We start from the raw sequence: 23,145 nt of genomic DNA, 5'->3' as shown, positions 1-23,145 counted from the left end.
CCAGTTTGGACGTTCACCTTCCTAGACATGGACGGAGGGGGGAGGACCTTGGACTTTCCACAGGGCAGGGAACCATGAATGCTCTTTGGATTAGAGAGGGAGGGGGAGAGGAGTGGGGGGAGGGGGAGAAGGATGGGGGAGGGGGAGGGAAATGGGAGGCTGGGAGGATGCGGAAACTTTTTTTTTCTTATTCTCAATAAAAAAATTAAAATAAAAAAATTTTACAGCAAGAGATGGATCATATATCAAAAGGTTAATGACTAACCATTTCTTTATCTGTTCTTTGGTTGTCAGTGAACTACCCAGCACACTCACACTTTCTCATACAGAGAGCCCCAGAAGTCTAACCCAAGGGTCCCCACAGCATCCTAGCACTGTTATCATGCCTGGCTTCCTGCTTGGAAGAGTCAGAAAAACATCCTATAGAGATGCAATCCCCCATCACCCGATATTGATTGACTAGAACATTTATTATACTTTTAATAGTCAAAATATATAAACTCTCACCATCTCTGGAGATGATGAAATCATCTATTCCTCCCCTGATTTAGGGTAAGATAGAGAGAGAAGATATGTATGCAGTGTATGACATAACTAAAAGAACTCAGATATCCAGTTAGCTGAAAGAATCTTGGTTCCCTCTGCACTTTCAACAGAATTGCAGCTGTGAGATAATAGTAACAATAGTTTTATTCTTATTGCAAGATGGATCTGAGAATAATTTAGAGATTTTTTTTTGTAACACAAATACCACTCTAATTTCTTCCAGGATGCTGGAGGATGACCTGAAGCTGAGCAGTGACGAAGATGATCTTGAGCCTGTCAAGACCTTGACCACTCAATGCACAGCCAACGAGCTCTATCAGGTAGGAGGAGCTTAGAGCTTTGCATTAGGCCTAAAGTGGAAAATCACAAGGGAATATGTTGGCTTTCATAAACACAACCTCTTTCATTTACAGGAAGAGAAAGAAACAAAGGTGATCACTGTTTGGGAACAGGTGAAATCAACTGCCACTTTCATTAAAGTTATACTAAAGTAGATGTGTTCTTCAAAACCAATTTCACTTCCTTCCATCTCTCTCTCTCTTTTCTATACACAAATACTGTTTATCAATGAGCAATAGAGTATCATCTCTATGTGTTTTGAACTACTTGCTGTATTCGGGTGTCATGTCATGTCCATTGGATGACTCCAGTGTGAAGCTTAGCATTTAAAGTCATTAATTTTGGTGTAAATGTGACTGCACCATTTTCTTCTCCAAGATGGGAATGAATGCTGCAGCAACATGCATTTAGCAAGAGCTTTCAGTTGTCCTTCATTTCTTCTGTTCTATACTACAAGTATTTCCAATACTATCTCCCCAGATAAGAAGACTATAGTCTTTTTTGTATGTTATTTCAGGTAAGACTGAATTTCTTGGTTTTAGCAAGTAAAATAACATTATAAGTCCCAGCAATGGTGTATAATATAAATGATCCCTGTACAGTTTCTAAAAGGTTAGTTCTTCTGGTTATTGTGCCACCAAATATGGAGTACAGAAGGCAGTTTTAATGATAGAAAATAATGCATAATTGCGAGTTGAATGGCCTATCAGGAACAAAATGCAAGGAACTACCTGTGGCTCACACACTAACAGCTGTTTCCAAGGTGCTTGCTGTGCATTTACCAAGTGCAAGCAGTCCTCCTTGTTATGGGAGCTTCATAACAAATGTGAAACACACACTTCATTTCCAATGTCTGTCATTTCTGCTTTCTGCATTTACTATGCCAATAACAAAAGCATCACATTTGTAAATAAATCAAAAACAAAGCAAAAATTCTACATCATTGAGTTTGACAGCTGCAACCTTAAATTTTAATGGAAATGTTTAGATGAGAATGTAGCAGTAACTGAGAGTAAATTTTGCACATTTATTTCCTCTCTATGTGAATATATAAATACACTCTGCCTTGTAAGTCATAGGATTATTTTTGTGTTATGTTAAGAAGTGGCATCAGTCCTATTGATCTGCATCATCTGAGTTTTTGAGCTAACTTTGCTGAAATTATATCAAGGGCTGATACCGAATGATAAGTTGGAAGTACCTAGAACCTGCTGCCCTCTGACCAGACATAGCTAAACTTCTTCCATTCGATAGAGAATCTGAAATGATAGAACCACAATACAGCAAAATAATATAGTTGAGTTCATGAAATAGAAGTGTTCACAAGGCTACAGGTATTCACAGATGAGCCACTTTGCAGAGTTTTGAGGACAAGTTAAGAGACTTGGAAGGCTATAGTCCTTTAGTAGTAATAATGACATTTGGTGAACTGTGGATTTATAAGGTTTAGCATTCTTTTTCAAGATTATATGATTTAAAACTGTTTTCCTTTTTATTACTAAACATTACACAACACAAATTATTTATAAACTCACAGTTTAGTGACATTCAGTATATTGACAAACTTGTACATCTATCACCAATCCCAAAATATTTTCATTATCCCAAATGAAAACTCTATACCTTTGAAATATGCTCAATTCTCCTTTCTTTTAATCCCTGAGGATACGTCACGAATCTATTTTTTTTTTTTGTCCTCATGGATTTGCCTAATCCTATAATGGAATCTATGGCGTTGGATCTTTTTAATGTCTGACTTCACTTACCATAATGATTTCTTTCTAAGTTATTTCAGGTTGTACCATATAGTAACACTTCATTCAGTTATATGGCAAAATAATACTCCATTGTTTGGATGAAGCACATTTTGCTTATATACTTATCTCTTGATGATATTTCAGTCATACCTGCGCTTTATCTACTATTTTGTGCTGTTGTGAGTACTTAAGGGCAAATATTTTAATGGACATTTGTATTGACTCCTTTTAGCATGGAAAAAGAAACATAATCATTGGGTGATGGAGAACCTTGTTAGCCAATTATTTTTGAGAGGTGGGTTTTAGTTAAGGCTTCCTGGGACAGAGAGAAAAACGTGTGTGGACCAGGTGCTCTCTCTCTGCACCATTTCCCCTAGGACACTGCTGTGTTTGGACTTCTCATTTTCTGTTTTTTTTTTTTTTTTACTTTTCCCCTTATAATAAATAAAAATATAATTGTTTTATCTTTAGCTAGACTGGTTATTTTAACAACTGAGTCTTCTTTATGTTTGTCTTATTAAAAAACCACAGACATTGTTTTCATCTGACTAATACAGGGTCATGTAAATGATATGGCATTATTAATTTGTCTCATTATTGGCACCATTCTATCTCCAGCAACATAAAGAAAATACACAATACATACACAGAAAGAAAATGAAAATACAAGTGTTTTTTTTCATATTCCTATTGCAGTTCACTTCTTAATAAGGACTTTGAGAAATGACATGAATTTGTCATGCTAAGACACCATTGATGAATAAGTATGGAGATAGTGTTATATTCAAACAGATATGGGTTTTAATGCTAGTGTTACCACTTTCAAACTGAATGAGTTTCAGCAAAATATCTAGTTTCTATAAAGTAACGATAACAGTAGCACCTACTCATTGAGTCATAGTTGATTCAATGAAGAAGTGGACCAATACATATCAAAGGACTTGACACACTAAAGCTTTAGGGCATAGCAGCTGCTCATCACTTTATAATAATATTCATCATTGTTATGGCTATGTCTGAGGATATAAAAAGTCTAGTATTTTTTTTAAATACTAGGTCTATCTACTTTCCCTTTTACTGTGAATAATGGGAAGCTAAGGAGAACTACTGAATTAGGTACATAAAAATAGTCAGCATGTGGCAAACTTGAATGAGAAGAATCTGTCTTTTCTTCATATTTATTAGCTGTGTGAAATTAAAAGTATAATCATTAAGTCTGTAGTTTCTGGACTGGATAAGCCTGGTAATAAGACCTACTTCATACATACTAATTATATCACATTTGGGGAAATTGCCAAACATCCTTAAGTCTCAGATTTCTCATTAGTAAATTAGAATTAAACAATCTTGTCTAATTCATTGGAGTGTTGTGAGGGGAAATTAGCTATGAGAAAGTACGTGGCAAACTCTAAGTATGACAAATATGTGGTTATTCTTCCTCGTAGCATGTTGGCTACAGTTCCTTCTTAGATATACAAAATAACAGACATTACTCTTCATTTTGGCTTAGGTGTTCATAGGATTTGCTAAGAACTAGACTGAATGTTCTTAACAGACATTACTCTTCATTTTGGCTTAGGTGTTCATAGGATTTGCTAAGAACTAGACTGAATGTTCTAAGTAGCATTTAAAGGTATCTGTCAGGTGTGGGTGACCTTAACTCCCCTAGGCTCTGGCAACTGTTAAGCCAGCATCTCCAGGAATAAAGGCTAGGTCATCAATGGCACTGAATCAAGTCCTCCAGAAAATTACATGCCTCTGGAAGCTTTGCTTAAAAGGACTGATATAGATGGAGAGTTGAACCATACACTTCGAATTCAGTTTGTCTCTTCACTTTTCTGAGATAGCTTCTGCTCTGCCCCAGGGGAAAAAAAGGATTAAAGGCTCTCTTGGAATGCTTTATTGCTTCCTTTGTGGAAACTAACCCCAAATAAGACAGAAATACCATTTTAAGTCCATATTAGATATTACAAAGTTCCAGAAGAGTCTGGGTATAAGAAACAATGCTTTGTATTTAGTTTTTGTGTGAACATTTCTGTTGCAATACAGTGTTTAAAAGAAAGAAAATAACCAGGTGGCTACCAATGGTAGGTTTTTGATTGGGGGAGTAACATGATGTCCATCACCATCTGACTGAATTTTATCATCTGAGATTTTTCACATTTCAGATATATTTCCATCTCTGGCTTCCCCTTACAAAACTTATTGAATTACCATTTTCAGGTCAGTCATTCAGGGCAAGCAGTAGTGCTATGATCAGTTCACTGGGGTTCAGTCAAGGAGTAGCTGGATTCAAAAAGATGGACTCCTTAGGAATAAGGTATATCATTTTCTCTGCATAATCCTACCTCATGTGATTGAATCTACTGCTTCCATTTTTTTTTTGTCAAATTTTTTCTTCTCATGTTTCTTGGGATTAAAGGAACCCCTGAAAATGAGGAATTAAACCTGGAATCAATTCTCATTTACAGCTGAGAAGCAGTTATTGATGCTGTGCTTGCAGTTCAATAAAAGATCTAAAGATATAGACCTTGTGCTTCTCTTTCAATAGAAGTAGGCTAACCAGTCTCAACTGTTTTTTAACAACAGAATTATGTTGACAGGATTATTAAAATTGCTGTCTTTAAAATTTTAAGCACTCTAGAATTTGTTCAGTTCCAAAGATTTCAAATGTATACTGACCAGCCTCTAAAAGTTATCCAGTACATGTAAATACCTGCTTATTATTTCACCAAATGATAGCAGAGTATTTGACTGACATAGCTCCAAGCTTGTAGTCTGCTATCTTCTGGAGGCAGGATGTTTTGTGATGCTCAGTATAGATGTCAGATAAAGACATCTATATCTTAAAAAATGTTTATATTAATATGTTTAAATTTCTACAAAAATAGTCAATCTAAAATTTCTTTTAAAGCAACAAACTCTAATGTCTTGTTTCTGGATACATTATCTAAGTAGTTCAAATGTAACCAATTTTTTTTTTTTTTTTGCCACATAAAGATTAGTCTGACACGCTCTGAAACATGCACCTAATTCAAAGCATGTTGGTGGAGACTGTGAATAGTTTTCAAATAGAAGCTGATGCCAAAGCTGTATCTCAAACATATTACTTATAGAAAAAATGTTTTCTTAGCTCTTGCCCTCCAATTCATTATTTTAATTCATGTTTTCTCTGTAGATTTAGAACAACCTCATTCTGAAACTTTGTTCTAAAACAACCTTTTTGTTTTAAATAACACAAAAACCTTTCTTTTTTTCTTTTTCTTTTTTTTTTTTGGTTTAAACCATTTTGTTGTTCTAAAAAAGTTTGTTGCCAATCCTGAGTCTTAATTTTGGATTTCTATCGGAACCATTTGTTTTTTGTTGGTGGGCTACCTTCTGGCTAAGTTGCTATTTAATAATTTCAGATGACACAAAACTCCTATCCATGGAAATTCTGGGCATTCTGACAGATTTTGGATTAGCTGCTTATATCTATACTGAACTTCCCAAATACATTCGCCAACTTAAACTGAAAACCTGTTTTTATGTAGAAAAATTGCTAGTGGAAACAATGCAATGAATTTTCCTCATGCTATCTGCTGCTTCTTTTAGAGTTGCTTTGCTGTTGTGAGTACATTAGTTGTGACAAAAGATACTCTTCCCTGCTGCATTCATTCCTGTTTTGTGATCACAGTTCTCCCTCATCATGCTGAACAAGTTGTTGCCTCTCTAAGGTTTCAGCATATTTCCATTTACTTTGTTATCAGCAGAAAGGCTAGGGAAGGCCTCTTTGGTAATGACATCAAAACGGCACCCACAGCAAGAGAGGTCAGCCTGTCAGAACTAGAGAAGCAGCAGATGGATTAGGTTGAAACTGGCTTCAAAATAACTTTAATAGAGTCTTTTAATGTAAACAGTTTATCTGTCATTGTCTTTCATTGAAATCCCCCACAAAATGATTGAGTTGTGGTTGTTGAGGTTACAGAAGATAACTGAATAAAATCCATACATTGTCATACTCAGACCACCCAGCAATTAGAAAAAGAGAGGGCATTTTAATTTATTCATTAAAGACAAGAGAGTAAATAGGATAACATATAAGGTTAATAGAATAACATTGGCCTTCATATTCCCAAGACTGTATTTTCCATTTGGCTGTATTAGCATAGACTAGATTAATAAAAAACTGCTTAAGGCTTGTATGATATGATCTTTAATATGCTTCTGGCAAGTCTGTGACTATTCAGAAACCCATGTGCTGAAATTTTTATTGTAATTATGTTTTTTCCACTTTTAGTACCAAATATTTTGGTTTGCAATCTCTCTATAATGGAATGCCTTGAGCATGCAAAGATGTACAAAAGCACAATGATGTTGCATGGCGTGTTTGTCACATGGTCAGTAGTGATCATGTACTTGTTAATGATCATGATACTTCATAAATTATCTATTTGTGGACTTTCTAATTGCAAATCCAATGTCTCTTTTGCTAAGCTTGATACTTTTTATCTTAGTGAAGTCAAATCAGACACTTGTAATGATAAAGTGCTTGCCTTAGATCCAAACAGAAAAAAATAAGCATTTTTAAATGTTTGAATAGATAACATTCATGTATGATAAGATGATCATAGACTTTCCATCCATAAAGAGCAAACAGAACATATTTGCCAGTGTAAGGATTATGGTAGTAGAAGCAGCAGCCATGTCTGAGAAGCTATAGATCATTATATGCACATCTAAATTGAAGTGTCAGTAGAAAGGAAAATGACCATATTGCTCTTGTCATTGACCCTGAGAAGAAGTGACCAAAGAGCAATGTCCCTGTCTCTGCTTTTACCATACTCCCTGTTTTATTCAAGTGTGTTACTTTTCTTAAATCCATTTATCTCCCCAATTTCTGCCTTAATGGATGGGTGAAGCCTGGAGGTTCTGTCTTGCAGTCATTAGTAAGCAAACTCTGGAAAATGTAGCATGTGTGCCTGAGTTTATGAGAAGTTTCCAAGCTTTGATTTTAATCAGAATTCTAGACTATAATAAGAAATATGAATATCTCTCATAAATGCTGGTAATAAAATATTTCCAAATTAAAAGTATAAAATGTTTAAATTGATATGCTGGCTTTGAAACAAAAGTAATTGAGGCTTTGGTCTAGGTTTCAAACATGCTCTTACCCTATACCCTCACCAAGTATTGACCATGTGCTAGAAAAGCCACTAGACAAGCTTTTAGCACCATGGATCAAGTTCTGAAGGAAACAAAGAGTTTATCTCATTCCTGGGCTTCCATGTTTACTTTTCCATATATAGCAAGAATAATGAGCATAAAGCATAAGGACTGTAAGTATAAAAAAGAGTTGTACAAGTTCCAGATAGCTACAAATCTAACATTATTCATTCAGAGTACAAGTGGCTTGGTAATTTTTTTTAAAAGCAACACTTGCCAAATGTATACAGCCATACTATCTATATCTCAAAAAATATATTTAAAATGAGTTTTTAGACTGTTTTACTAAAAATATATACATATGCTCAAGATAATTATTTTGATAATAGAGGTAGACAAGTTTCATATTTAGTCTTGAGTCATGCATATGTATATTAAAATATAGGATGTTGGAGCTGAAAATGACAAAAAATATATTTCACTTCAGTTGCCTCATTTTGCCACTATGGAAACTGAGTATAATTCCCTCAGTATTCACCATCTGGATTAAAAATTGATGTGCCCTCTTCATCCTGAGCATAATATGCTGGGAAGGGACAGAAAAACTGATAACATTAGTGTGCTAATGATAAAGTTATTTGATCAACAGCAAGTGCACTGATACATGCTTTGGAAAATAAGAAACACTGAGTATCTGCTGACTCTGAAAAGTATAATGCCCATTTTTTTTTCTTCTTACATGTGATAGGGTGAGAGTGTCTGTTATTGTATTGACTGTTTTCTATGAAAAGACCACATACCATTGTTTGAGTATTTTCAGTGTGAGACTAAGAATGCTCAAATTCATTGGGAGAAAGAAAACTATAGTTTTTAGATCCACAAAAAGCAGGAAAATAGTGACCAAGAACCACTTTCGTTGGCCCTTCTAATAGGAAAATGAACATGTCTAGCTCATACTGAGATGTTCTTTCCTAGTGAATCCGTACTTTCATAGAGGAAAATTACTATCAGAAGGTTGCTTTTATGGTTGAGACATGCTTCTTCACCAATAACAGTATATATTCCACTTACTTAAAATAAGCTAAAACTTAAGCTCTAGAAGAAATCACCAGCTGACAAATGGCCCTTAGAAAGGACTGTGTGTCCTTCACAAGAAATGGTATAAGGGAGAAACCTTTAAGAAAGCATATACTTCAGAATCCTATTGTCATCTTTGGACAGGCACTAGAAAAACTGGCTGTCACATTAATAAACATATACATAAAAATCACTGGAAACTGCCACATGGCAGCTGTTCAGTCAGAGTCTTAGTAAGCATCAGGGTAGATGAGGTTAATATGTGATTTTCTGAGAAATGAGTTTCTAGAATCATGATATTTTTGTTTTTTAGTAGCTTGCCTCTTCAGCTATAATTATATCTCTTAGATTTGCTTATATTTAGTACTAAGCTACAGCCCATCCCAGATTTTGAAAAGGGGAATAATGTGATCAAATTGGAATCCCAAAGGATTTCTCTAGCAGAGGGAATAAAGCAGGGTAAGAATAAAGAAACATGGAACAGTAAAAAGGCAGGACCCACAGGCTAATAAGAGGTAATAAGCATCAAGCTTGGAAGTAACGCCAGAAGAGTAAGGAAAAGAATTCTGACACCAAGTGAAATGGAAGTACTAGTGAGAGCCCCTCCTATTTGCAATGTTAGTAAATGTCATCTTCTTAACAGAAGGAAGGACCCACATATACATGTGCCTAGAACTAATCTCTCCTACCAGAATCTTCCATTTCTACCTGTATGGAGCCTGTATTCCTTCAGGACACTCTGTCATGCTCAGATTTAATAGCCATACCTCTCAAACTGCCAAGGTCTTTGATTCATTTCTGTGGTAAATGTTTATTGACTATTGGATACAAGTCATGATTCTTTAAACCAAAAACAAATTTACCCTAATCTCTCCTATCAAAATTCTATTCCTGCCTCCTATATGTATAGTATAACTTCTGTGTACTCTTCTGGGTATCACTAAAAGAAATGATAAGTGGCATCTTCCTAGTCCTTGGAATTAAAATCAGAAATAGAGCTGTTGACCGAGGTTTCTGCCCCACCAGTTCCCTCAGTCGTTCAGTTCCAAAGATATTCACAGAGGTCTACATTAATTATAGATTGGTTGGCCTATTAGTTCAGGCTTCTTATTATTTCTTACACCTTAAATTAAGCCATAATTCTTGTCTGTGTTAGCTACATGGCTTGGTAACTTTATGAGCAAGGCATTTTCATCTTGCATCTTCTGCATCTGGGTAATAACTGCAAACTGCATCTTTCCTCTTCCCAGAACTGTCCTGTTCTTATCTCCCTGCCTCTACTTCCTGCCTGGATACTGACCAATCAGAATCTTATTAAAATACAAGTGACAAATCTTAACAAAGTACAAAATCATTGTCCCACAGCAAAGAACCAGGAATCTAGGTTCTATACAACTTGAGTGACATTTTTTCTTAATCTTTCCTCTTGGTTGTGTATACTTTATGCTAGCTGAAACCTCAGTCTCTAGGATACCATCTTTTCTCATTTTACTCATCCAAGTGAAATGTGTGTAAATACTGTAATTAAGAAATTTATTCTTATGCCACTCACTGGTAACAAAAGCCTTTTAATTCTCAGCACTTGGAAGGAAGAGGCAGGTGGATCTCTATGAGGTCAAGGCCAACCTTGCCTACAAAGTGAGTTCCATGACAGTCAAGGCAACACAGAGAAACCCTGTTTTGAAAAAAATTCATTATTATATTTGGACAAGTGCTCTCAGTATTTATCTTTTTAGTTGATTTAGCTAGTTCTACAGGCATTGATTTGAAGCTACTTGAAAACCTTGATTATGAGGCTATTTGTCAATAGAGGAGTTTTTTTTTATGAACTAAGGTAATCAATAAAATTTACCAGTGCATGTCATTAGGTTGGTACATAGCTGTGTCATGTAGCACAACTATGTGAATAGTTAAAAATAAAAGAGAAATGTGTGGCAATAAAGAATAAAAATCAATACAATAATTGATCTTCTGTCTTAGTGCTGCATTGCCTAATGTGCAGTTATTTGAAATTATCTGAATGATTGAATTTTCCTTTTTACCAAGAAGCATAAAGATTCAGCTTAGCATACATGTGTGTAGAATGAGAGAGAAGCATATAAGTGGGAAAGTAAAAGTTATGCACAGAAATACTAATAAAATAATATTTTAGGTTTTACTGACAGTATTATTATTTATTACAGAAAAAAGCAGTACCTGAATACATATCCTTTCAAAATATGTCCACTGGTACAATATCTCCAGGCCATCTGAGTGCTCTCTTTGACAACCTCAAGATAAAAAAATATATAGCATTACATTTGTTTTCTATAAATCACAGATGGGTAATGTTTAACTCTGGATATAACTATTGAAGCCTTCCTTCTGAAAAATCCCCCTACCACAATTCTCTAGGTTTGCTTTGGTTTAATAGACAAGAACAGTAATTCATCAGAGCCACAGAATCAAATTTACCAAAAAGAATATTGGGAAAGCAACATTACAGAGAAGATGGTTAACAAATTTTCACCTGCTTCATTATATTTCCTCAGTTCTTCAGAGTCTTCTGTTAATAATGTTTTCTAGACAGGGGTGTTATTTTTACCTCAAAGATATTCTTGATATGGAGAAAGCAGGATAGTGGTATTTCTTATCCTTATTGCAGTAACTACATATGTTTGGTACAGCGACCTGACCACTACTTAGTAAATACAAAAACAATCTTACCACGAAACTCAATACACTAACACCTTTATGTAAAGCACTCACAAATGATGTGCATGCATTTATTTAGCATACCGAAGTTCTGAGCATAGCCATCAATGTGGAATGCTAACAATGGCCACTGACATATAAAGGGCAGGTATGATTGCCTTCATTTTCTTTTTTTTTATATTTTATTTTTTATTAAAAATTTCCACCTCCTCCCCTCCTCTCATTTCCCTCCTCCTCCCCCACTCCTCTTTTCCCTCCCTCTCCAGTCCAAAGAGCACTCAGGGTTCCTTGCCCTGTGGGAAGTTTAAGGTGCTCCCCCCTCCATCCAGGTCTAGGAAGGTGAGCATCCAAACAAACTAGGCTCGCACAGAGCCAGTACATGCAGTGGTATCAAAACTTAGTGCCATTGTCCTTGGCTTCTCAGTCAGCCCTCATTGTCAGCCACATTCAGAGAGTCTGAGGTAACCCAGACCCAAAAAGATGAATATGGTAGGTACTCACTCATAAGTGGATTCTAGCCATAAATAAAGGACATTGAGCCTATAATTGGTGATCCTAGAGAAGCTAAATAAAAAGGTGAACCCAAAGAAAAACATATAGTTATCCTCCTGGATATTGGAAGTCAACAAGATTGACAAGTAAAATTGGAAGCACGGGGGTGAGGGTGGGGTGGAAGTAAGGGGAGATGGGGAGAGAGAAGAGAGAAGGGGAAGATTGGGGAGAGCTTGGGGGAATGGAATGGTTGGGATGGAGGAAGGGTGGATATGGGAGCAGGGAAGTAGATATCTTAATTAAGGGAGCCATTTTAGGGTTGGCAAGAGACTTGACTCTAGAGGGGTTCCCAGGTGTCCAAGGAGATGGCCCCAGGTTGCTCCGTAGGCAGTTGAGGAGAGGGCGCCTGAACTGGCCTTATCCTATAGACACACTGATGAATATCTTGCATATCACCATAGAACCTTTATCTGGCGGTGGATGGAGATAGAGACAGAGACCCACATTGGAGCACTGGATTGAGCTCCCAAGGTCCAAATGAGGCAGAAGGAGGGAGAACATGAGCAAGGAAGTCAGCACCGCGAGGGGTGCACCCACCTACTGAGATGGTGGGGCTGATTTAATGGGAGCTCACCAAAGCAAGCTGGACTGGGACTGATAGAGCATGTGATTGTCTTCATTTTCAAAATGAGAAAAAATGGGACTTAGAGATTTTAGTCTCTTGCTAGTACCGTAAGTAGCAAAACCAAAACCACAACCCAGCTTATTAATAATATTACAGTACCTTGCTCTTGTACTAACAGGTAGGTCCAAACTGCGATCCACTGGCTGCAGGTAGTCCAAGGTGGCTATGAATGAAGCCTAACTCATTTGTATATGGGAGAACGTCAAAAGATGAGCACTTCTGTACAGCTTGCCAACCCTCACCATGTTTTACTTGAAAATAATCCTTAAAATTTTCTTTCAGTATTCTTCCTTATATGAGAATGTCCTCCTTGGTGAGATATATATCATACAACAGAAATTTGATGCAAAATAGGAGAATGTATATTTTTTAAAACATACAGACATTATAAATTAAAGCAACATAACTGTTAACTGTCGATTATTCATTTTTCCAATCAATTTGAATTATCTTAATGCATATTTTTAAACTTAAATGTAGCTATGACTTAATGCTTGCTGAATTATACTGTGTCATTTCCTCTTAATTTACCTTTGGCATCATGTCTCTCATCCTTCCCCATGTATCTGGAATGTGAGATTGTCTTCTTACATTTGCTCATTTCAAAGGAGAAAATTTTCTCCTTGTAAATTTTGTAGAGTAATTCTTTTATGCCTTAAAGCACATATAATTTGCATCCAAAAAATCTGCTTAAGTTTTTCTTCTACATCTCCTTAGTATTACAATCCCTCATTGCATGCCTATAACAAAGTTGCATTACAGCAAATGTGGAGAATATAAATTGCGAGCCATGTCTCATCTGACATAGGTTCCCTGTCACCATTTAGTTTAGAAAATCCCCCATGAGATCACAAAGGATGACATGAGTATATTTGCCTATAACTGTGAGACATTTAAATGTCTGTAAGTTCATTTCTAATGTAAAACAGAACCTCTAAGAATAGACATTTCCAATTGATAGCCAAACAATCTAGGAAAAAATATTATTTGAATGAAGTAATATTCTTACAATACTGTACACAATGGCATATATTTCAAAGAACCTGGCCTGTATCAGAATAAGGCTTCTGAACAGCAATAAATAAATAAATAAATAAATAAATAAATAAATAAATAACTGGCTATGATTGACAGCTGTGAAACAAGAAAGAAAAGACATTTTCAAAAAACTGTGTCTCTGAATCAAAGCTGAGTTTAGCATTGTCAGCTTGATTTCTGCCTTCTACATCTTCTGCCAGTGCCATGTTCACTTTATCACATCAAGCAAGAGAAAACTGCTGGAACAGTGCCTACTACATGATGATAACTTACAGCTTCTAGAACAGACTTGCTTGCATTTTAATTGTAAAAAAATGAATTAATATGATTTCCACAGTGATGCATTTTCAGCTGACTACCATACCTTATTCCTTACCAGACAGTTCTAAAGGGAAAACTGGTTAAAGCAGGAGGAGGGAGATACAACAGAGAGTGAGAGGGAAAGAAGGGAAATAGCAAGGACAGGAGAGGGGGGAGGTAGAGAGAAAGCACAAAGAAGAGGGGAGGGGAGGGGAGGGGAGGGAAGGGAAGGGAAGGGAAGGGAAGGGAAGGGAAGGGAAGGGAAGGGAAGGGAAGGGAAGGGAAGGGAAGGGAAGGGAAGGGAAGGGAAGGGAAGGGAAGGGAAGAAGAAAGCGAATTTACAGCAGAGGGAACTGCACATGCCATTGCAGACTAAGTAAGTGTCAGTACCATAGGAAAGGTCAGTGATATGCATCTTTCTCCTCCTTTGTCTATCTGATCTGGAAGAATCCATGGTAATCAGTGTTAGCACCTTTTGTTTACATGGATTGCATAGGAATGGTGTCACAAGTCCTAGATCTACAGAGAGGTGATTAGGAGAAGCCAGACACATAGTTCTTGTTTCCTCATTTTTACCTGTTGCTTCATTTTCTAACTGTCTTCTTATTCTAGAACTTGCTAAAATTCAAATTCAGGCACAGGTGGTGAGAAAATGAATTTTCCCTATTAAGGCAAAGTAAGTGTCCAATATTAGCAGATGTTTATCTAATGACAGATCCCAAGACTTAATAAGCAAGACAAGCTTAGATTTCCAACAATAATGTTTGAAAGTTGGGAACTGTATACAGCTATTGAATTCCTGGATTTGGCATAGCTGAGTTCAACATATTGAATCTCACTGATGATTAGCTACAATGTCAAGTGCGGTGGGAGTGCACCACTGTTGGAAATGATTGCCTCGGTATTCTAATTTACAGCACTGTTCTCCTTCACTTAGACTCTGCCCACTTCAAGATTCACAAACAAGGTCCCCTAATGGATATTGTTTTAAAGGGTCTGAACAAGCCTGAAGGTGGTCAGACTGCTGTTTCATTGCTCTCCATATTAAATGCTATTCTGATAGCCTGAGACAATCTAGCAGAGTGCAAGTTTGTTTCTGATTACATAATTATGCTACAGATATATGAAAAAAATCATCATTCAAGCCCTCCAGGTGCTTAAACAGTTTGATAGACTGTAGCCATTATGCCACCAGTGCCCCCAGCTGTGTTGCTTAGCAACATTTTAATTCCAGAACAATCGAAGAAGATGAAATCCCTGTGGAGAGGGAAACAGAAATAAGAGGGCTGTTGACAGATGATCAGAGTTGTTTCTTCTAATACACTGTGAAGATCACTAGCTCTTTTCATGAATGATAAATGGACTGTACACAGATCAATGGGTTCAGCAATAAACTGGAACCAGTCTCCATATCTAAGGTGACTCAGGCCACGTGGCCCAGAAATGTCCTCATTTTGAGATTTGGTGTGTATTTTCCTAAAGGTTCCAGGGGAGGAAATTAATCTCAGAATATGGGCATTCCTTGTGCTTTTGTAATGTCTGTTACTCAAAGGAATTTGGGGTAACTTCTTGTCCTTTTCCTCAAGGTGTAGGTGTGGTTAGGTGTTGAGAAGAATGTCAATATTAATGATCCCCTGCCATGGAGCCACCATGTTTTGCAACCCCCTCTCAATGCTGTCATTTCAATCCAATCAGGCCCACATTGTGTAAAGTTAGATTTAATGGTAGGGAAGGGATGATCGGCTTATTCACCCAAGAGCCACTTTCATGGCTCCTGCTGAACTTTGCCAAGTGCTCTAACAATGCCTGCCTGTGCGTGAACAAGTAAACACCTTCTCTGGGGAAGAAAATTGGTTTCTATATCACTGCTTATCCATGGGAGCTGGTTTCAGTTCTTTCCTAAAGTTTCTACAAAGCATTTGCTAACTTTCTATTGCTTGATGTTTTGGTTACTAGTTGCAAAGATTATGCCTGTTAATATTGTCTAATTGCATTTTTCTCTCTATTTGCAGGCTGTTGAAAAGGCAAAACCTAAGAATAATCCTGTGAAGTAAGTTATTTTTAGTAGTTTAAGTTGTTAATTTTAATGAACTCTGTGCATGGGGGAAATTGAGGTCATAAAAGATGTGTAGTTTGCATTTATCTCTATTCATGACAATTTAAAGACAAAACAGAACACAGGGGACAAATATCCTCCAATGAACAATGACCAGCTTCTAGTTTTCCAGGCGTCCCTGATGAGGAAATGCCCCAAGTTTATACAGTTTACATAAATTAATATGTGCCATCATGAATAGCTGCCAAATACTATTATAATCATATTCAATGCATACTACTTCAAGCCTTTGAGTTTTTTCTTATGCTGAAAAGATTACATTTTTAATTGCAAACCCTGAACCTATGACAGCGACATAAATGTCTGAACATGTGCCAAGTGATCTTCAGCCACGTGGGAGGTTTGCACCTTGCCATCAAGGCTTCAGTACTCTTATAATAAAAAGCTCATAAAAATACATTTAACTGAATGAGGGGTGCTAACAAAGAACAGTTACTAAGCCATTTTTGTAAGACACAAAAATCGTAAACAAGCCACACAGTGTTATTTTAAATATAGGATACATTAGGCATCCTGTCTTTTCTAGAAGGGAGATTTTTAAATGAAAAGGAATGGCTGTCTTGTCTTTTGGGTTTGTGACACCTGATTGCAATGCTATGATGTATGTATACCATTTTTATCAGCGACATGGCCAAGGAAGGACTTGCTCTATTTATTCAGTTATTATAGGTCTTGGAATATCACATGTCTAGACAGTATGTGTTAATTTATGCCAGAAACCTTACATTATAGTTAGTACAAAATACAGAAATGGGAAGTGCATTGGTTTTTTTATAGTTCTTGGAGAATGGATCAGCTATGTCAAGAATAAAAAAGTTGTTTCTGTAGTGTGAGAGAACTAGCTTTTCCAGAATATACAGGTGGTATTTACCATATCATTAAAGTTAAACTCTGATACATTTTTTAAAGGCACTGTATACTATGCTTACATGTTTTAATGTTTTTAGTCAACAGAATCTTCTCTGTCCATAGCTCTTGCAGGGCCCTCTACAGTTGGGATGTGGGGAAGCCAGTTTAGTTGCTGAGTTCCATCTGTTTACAGTGACAGCTCTTCCACTGTGAGCCTGTATCTGGACAGTTCTGAGGATTAGAGGATGATGCTAATGAGGGCATGGCTAGGGCTTAATCCCTGGGTGGTCCATTAGTGATGTTCTTTCCCACAGTCAGACTACACTGCTCTGTCCAGTTTGGTTGCATACACATATGTGGTTCAGGTCATAAGGGGTAGGACAAAGAATAGGAGAGTATAAATCTCGCCCTTAATGTGGCAACTTGCTCCCCACGTTCAGCTATTCCTATAAGAAATTAGTCCAAGCTTTATCATTACATGTACAGGACAGCACATTGTCTCTGTGAGGGGCTGGCTGCATTACATTTTAATCTAGTAACCTGAAAGTAAGGCCAGTTCTCTGTCTGGTCATCGCAAAAAATTGTCCCTTCCTTTTTTAAAGATGTATTCCTCCCCCCTTTTTCTGAGATTTATTTCATGTATTAGATATGCTGTGTTCAGCTTGCATGTTTGGCCCTGCATGCCAGAAGAGGGCTCCAGTCTCATTATAGATGGTGGTAAGCCACCATGTGGTTGCTGGGAATTGACTCAGGACCTCTGGAAGAATAGCTTGTGCTTTTAACCTCTTAACCATCTCTCCAGCCCAATTTGACCCTTCTTGAAATTATACATTTTGTGGATTTTCATTAATTCACAATGCAGAGTCTACCTAATATTTGACTCTTTAAACTGTTTAAAGGAGATAGAGAATGTTAAGAGCAAATGTTAAAACCTGGAGTAGACATTTACTGAGCCATTACTGGGTGCTCAGGATTTCCTGGAACTGATATGTCAACTAGTTCTTATTACAAACAAAGCCACTCACTCTTCACTCACTCTCTTTGACCATCCAACGAGTAGGTGATTCATGATAGGCCAATAACACCTAATAAGCAATGAATATTCACCTATAAATACTGCTAGTTTTCCACATTTCAAAGATCACATGAGTTTTCTGAAATTATGTTATTTTTAGATCTACTTAAGGCTACATGAACAATTGCTGGGGTGGTAATAAATTATTGACCAGGTCCACTAACTTTGCTCAGTTTCCTCTTTACATTTCTCAGCCACTCATTCAATTTAGTTTCAACACTTTCCGGGGTGTAAGCTCCTTTCACCACTATGGTAAACATTAGTAGATATTCTATATAAAAGAGGATACATATATACATGTTTAAGGAATGTGAGCACATAATATCGCCATATATATTAAAGACCTTAACTAGACCATTAAATATTACTTCTAGGGTAAGACACCATTGACCGTTCCTAAGATCAACAATCATAGCAAGAGATGCCTGTGTGATTTCTCTGTATAATGGAAGTACAGTGGCAACAAAACTTGATAGGTGCAGTAAAATCAGAGCTCTGTAATGTGCTAGGGAAGAGCCTTTCACTTGTATATTAAAGTGCTGTAGCAATCATCCCCAAGGTTGTCATCGTAACGACTGAGAGATGTACAGATTTCTCCTACCATATGTGTGACCTATCACATACATTTTTGAAAAAAAGAAAATCTATATTTCTGTTATTAAGACATATGTGATAGTATACTTCTGGAAATGTGAATTGCTTTTGGCTAAACTCCGTGCACTAATAAGTAAACTTAAATCTAACTGAGGTTGACATCTGTTGAGGGATAAAAAGAGAGAGGAAAACATAAAATTATCTCCTGCATTTACACTTTAGCATCATTGCAGAACATGGTAGCTGTCATTCACAAATCATAGTCAGAATCAACTGGGATGATAAAATTACAGTTTTATTTGGGAACTGGTATGTCTTGTAGATATGGTGGCTTCATTATTGAAAATGGCAAATGGCCAGGAAGACTTTCCTGATCATTGTTTGCATATTACTCATTAATTTCTACAATGGATATTTTTCTTTAAGACCTACAGACCTACAGAGTTCCAAGAAATGTGGCAGATGCTGAGATCTAAAAGAAAATCTGACACCATGCTTACCCTTGAGGAGCAGAGCCTCCAGTAGCAGTGATAAAAAACCTATTGTAAAGAACTAAATAGAAGAGAGAGTGTGTATGTGATGGATGTCTCTGATGTGTAGGAAGTGATAAATCAAGGAAAAAGCTTTCAGGAGATCTAGTATTGTTGGAGTCAGGGGTGGAAAGGGCAAAGTAGAAACATTTGCATCAAGAGTGTAAATACTACTGGTTTAAGATCCTGGCCTGAGGTGTGGCAGGGGGCACAAAGAGTTCCGCTGCCTGGTGAAATGTCTACAGTGAAGGGCAGATTTGAAAACTGAAGTGAGAGAAATTAGCATGGTAGAGACAAACAACACTGAAGAGCTCTTATCTTGTGATGAACATGAACCATCAATTAGTACTTTAATCATTTAGACACTGACCTTTGGGTTCCAGTGTCTAGGGCTGACATTAGCTTAACATATAAAACTGAACTTGTTCTTCCTTGCTCCAAATCTCACCAAGGTTATTCATATGGTACTTCATATTTTAATAAAAACAAAGGCTTAAAACCTTGTTTCATAAGTATGCTCATTCTAGATCATTTTAATCCAGTTTGAAGCACCATGTGCATGCTAAAAACATTATATATATATATATATATACATACATATGTGTGTGTATGTATCAACTCTTATTAAACAGACATACACACACACAGAGACTCACATCCTCATCCATCATTTCTAAAATTTACATTTGAGAATTGGAAAACAAGAATGCATATAATTATACTTTTAAAGAGGTCTATTTGGTTTGTGTGCACACACATGAGTTTATTTCCCATTTATCATTTATACATTCTATATTTGAGAATTGAAGAACAAGAACCCGTATAATTATATGTTTAAAGAGGTCTATTCTGTTGGAGATAAGTGTGGCTCTAAGTATGTTGGGCTGATATTCTCAAATGATTCCTTATGTAAGTTTTCAGAGATTCACTTTGAATGCTCTTGCATATTTGCATATCACAGATATGAAGAATGGGAGTGAATTCGTCAGTCTCATTCATAGTGATCAGACAATGGGTTATCAACTGGGTTCTGACAAACATTAATCTTGTGGGTTTGTCTTCTTTAGAACAAAAAGATTACAGCACTATGGAGGTTTAGCACAAAGATGGGCATTACTGTGCATATTCACATAATGTATGATCAGAGAAGTCCTGTAGACAGTTCTCTTGAGATTTGTTTTACAAAGAGTTTCCAAAATGTGTTTGGCCAAAGAACATACTTACTTGGGATAATATATCATGGAATATTGAATGGAAAAATTAAGTCTGTATTTCAAAAGCCTTGTCTCTATAGGTAGTTTGAAAAACCCAGTGCTCTAATAAATCTTATCTAGTCTCTAGTGAGAATACCTGAAGTAAGCATACTATCTTCAAAAGTCCTGTGGTAAGTACAGAAAACCCTAATCATGAAACCATAAAATATCTTCTGTATTTCTTTTACAGTCACATTCTAAATAATTTCCCGAATTACAAACATCCCCTGGCACATCCCCCATTGAGAATAAGGAACACGTAGGCATCATTCCCTCTGAATGGCATAGGCAATTACCTGCAGTCTCCAATGTGCCACACCAGGGAGGCAGGCTGTGTACTCTGTCCACTCATACCTTAACAGTGAAACTCCACAGCATTGGTCTTTATACATCTCTATCAATCTCCAATCAGCTCTGGTTAAAGTCAATTAATGAGAAGATAGCAAAAATTATTTCTCTAAACAGCTATATAAAATAAATGGCCTTTATGCTGTATGGATAGCTATAATTGGATGCAAAGGATTTCAGAACTTTTCCTCACAGTTAGAAAAGTTGATCAAGTTTCCAGGAACCCCTCCCTCCAATATTTGAGTAAAATTGTAAAATCTCAGAGGAGATAACTGAGAGGCAGAGAAATGATTGTTGAAAACCCCTGATAATCTGGTAAAACTTGATGGTTATCAATCTGCTTATCATTTTACCATTGCAAATCTTAAAAATATCTTAGTTACTATTATCCTGACATCATTAACCTTGAAAGGAAAGGGAAGAGATTAGAGATATTTTGAAAAAGAATTAATGTAAATATGTTTATGTGTAGAGTTGGGCAGACAGTATCTGACCCCAAAAAGGTTAAGATAACAAAGGAGACATGATATAATATATGATATGATATGATATGATATGATATGATATGATATGATATGATATCTTAGATGTTAAGCTGTTTCATCCTGTGTTAGTCACTACTGGGCATCTGAAGCACAAAATAAAGAGTTGGTGCTTTTAACAAGAGTGGCCTTAAAGTCTTTTTTATTTTTATTATTTAATTAAAATTTTCCACCTCCTCCCATTTCTCTCCTGCTACCCCCATCCCCCTTCACCTCCCTCTCCAGTCCAAAGAGCAGTCAGGGCTCCCTGCCCTGTGGGAAGTCCAAGGTCCTCCCCCCTCTGTCCAGGACTAGTAAGGTGAGCATCTGAACAGACTAGGTTTCCACAAAGTCAGTACATGCAGTAGGATCAAAACCCAGTGCATTGTCCTTGGCTTCTCATCAGCTCTCCTTGTCAGCCGGTTTGATCACCTGCTCTATCATCCAGCTGACCTTAATGAGCTCCCATTAGATCAGCCCCACCCTCTCAGTCAGTGGGCACACCCCTTAGTCCTAACTTCCTTACTCATATTCTCTCTCCTTCTGCTCCTCATTTAGACCTTAGGAGCTCAGTCCATTGTTCCAATGTGGGACTCTGTCTCTAGCTTCATCCATTGCCAGATGAAGTTTCTATGGTGATATGAAAGATAATCATCAGTATCATCAGTATGACTATAGGATAGGGCCATCTCAGGCTCCTTCTCCTCAGCTGCCCAAGGATCTAGCTGGGGACATCCCCATGGACACCTGGGAACACCTCTAGAGTCAAGTCTCTCCCAAGGGACCCTAAAATGGTTCCCTTAGTTAAGATATATACTTCCCTACTCCCATATCTACCCTGCCTCCATCCCAACCATCCCATTCCCCCAAGATCTCCTCATCCTCCCCTTCTCACTTTTTTCTCCCCATTTCCCCTTACCCCCACCCCATCCCCACCCCAATGTTTCCAATTTTTGCCTGGCAATCTTGTCTCCTTCCAATATCAGGAGGTTAACTTTATGTTTTTCTTTGGGATCACCTTATTTAGCTTCTCTAGGATCACTAATTATAGGCTCAATGTCCTTTATTTATGGCTAGAATCCACTTATGAGTGAGTACATACTATATTCATCTTTTTGGGTCTGGTTTACCTCTCTCAGTATAGTGTTTTCTATTTCCATCCATTTGCATGCAAAATTCAAGATGTCATTGTTTTTTACCGCTGAGTAGTACTCTAATGTGTACATATTCCACACTTTCTTTATCCATTCTTCCATTGAAGGGCATCTAGGTTGTTTCCAGATTCTGGCTATTACAAATAATGCTGCTATGAACATAGTTGAACAAATGCTTTTCTGGTATGATAGAGCATCTCTTGGGTATATTCCCAAGAGTGGTATTGCTGGATCCTGGGGTAGGTTGATCCCGAATTTCCTGAGAAACCGACACACTGATTTCCAAAGTGGTTGCACAAGTTTGCATTTCCACCAGCAATGGATGAGTGTTCCTCTTACTCCACATCCTCTCCAGCAAAGGCTATCATTGATGTTTTTGATTCTAGCCATCTGACAGGTGTAAGATGGTATCTCAGCGTTGTAACCCCAGCAGCACAGACAATAAGGGCAACATTGAATAAATGGGACCTCCTAAAACTGAGAAGCTTTTGTAAAGCAAAGGACACTGTCATTAAGACAAAAAGGCAACCTACTGACTGAGAGAAGATCTTCACCAACCCTGCAACAGACAAAGGTCTGATTTCCAAAATATATAAAGAACTCAAGAAACTAGACTTTAAAATGCTAATTAA

The 23,145-nt window shown here is 37.0% G+C and overlaps 1 protein-coding gene across 4 annotated transcripts in view; it reads left to right on the top strand.

Annotated features, from left to right (window-relative positions):
* Positions 1-23,145, top strand: part of Aff2 (ALF transcription elongation factor 2) — a 521,318-nt gene that overhangs the window by 417,776 nt on the left and 80,397 nt on the right. For all 4 annotated transcript variants that reach the window (XM_050129237.1, XM_050129236.1, XM_050129235.1 and 1 more), the window contains exons 7-8: positions 770-866; positions 16,086-16,123. In XM_050129237.1, coding sequence (XP_049985194.1) covers positions 770-866; positions 16,086-16,123 — 135 coding nt within the window. The remainder of the gene's footprint in view (positions 1-769; positions 867-16,085; positions 16,124-23,145) is intronic.

This window comes from Alexandromys fortis, unplaced genomic scaffold (genome assembly GCF_014885135.2).
Source record: "Alexandromys fortis isolate MF-2015 unplaced genomic scaffold, M_Fortis_MF-2015_v1.1 scaffold_275, whole genome shotgun sequence".
Taxonomy (NCBI): Eukaryota; Metazoa; Chordata; class Mammalia; order Rodentia; family Cricetidae; genus Alexandromys; species Alexandromys fortis.
This window is presented reverse-complemented; position numbering and strand designations above follow the sequence as displayed.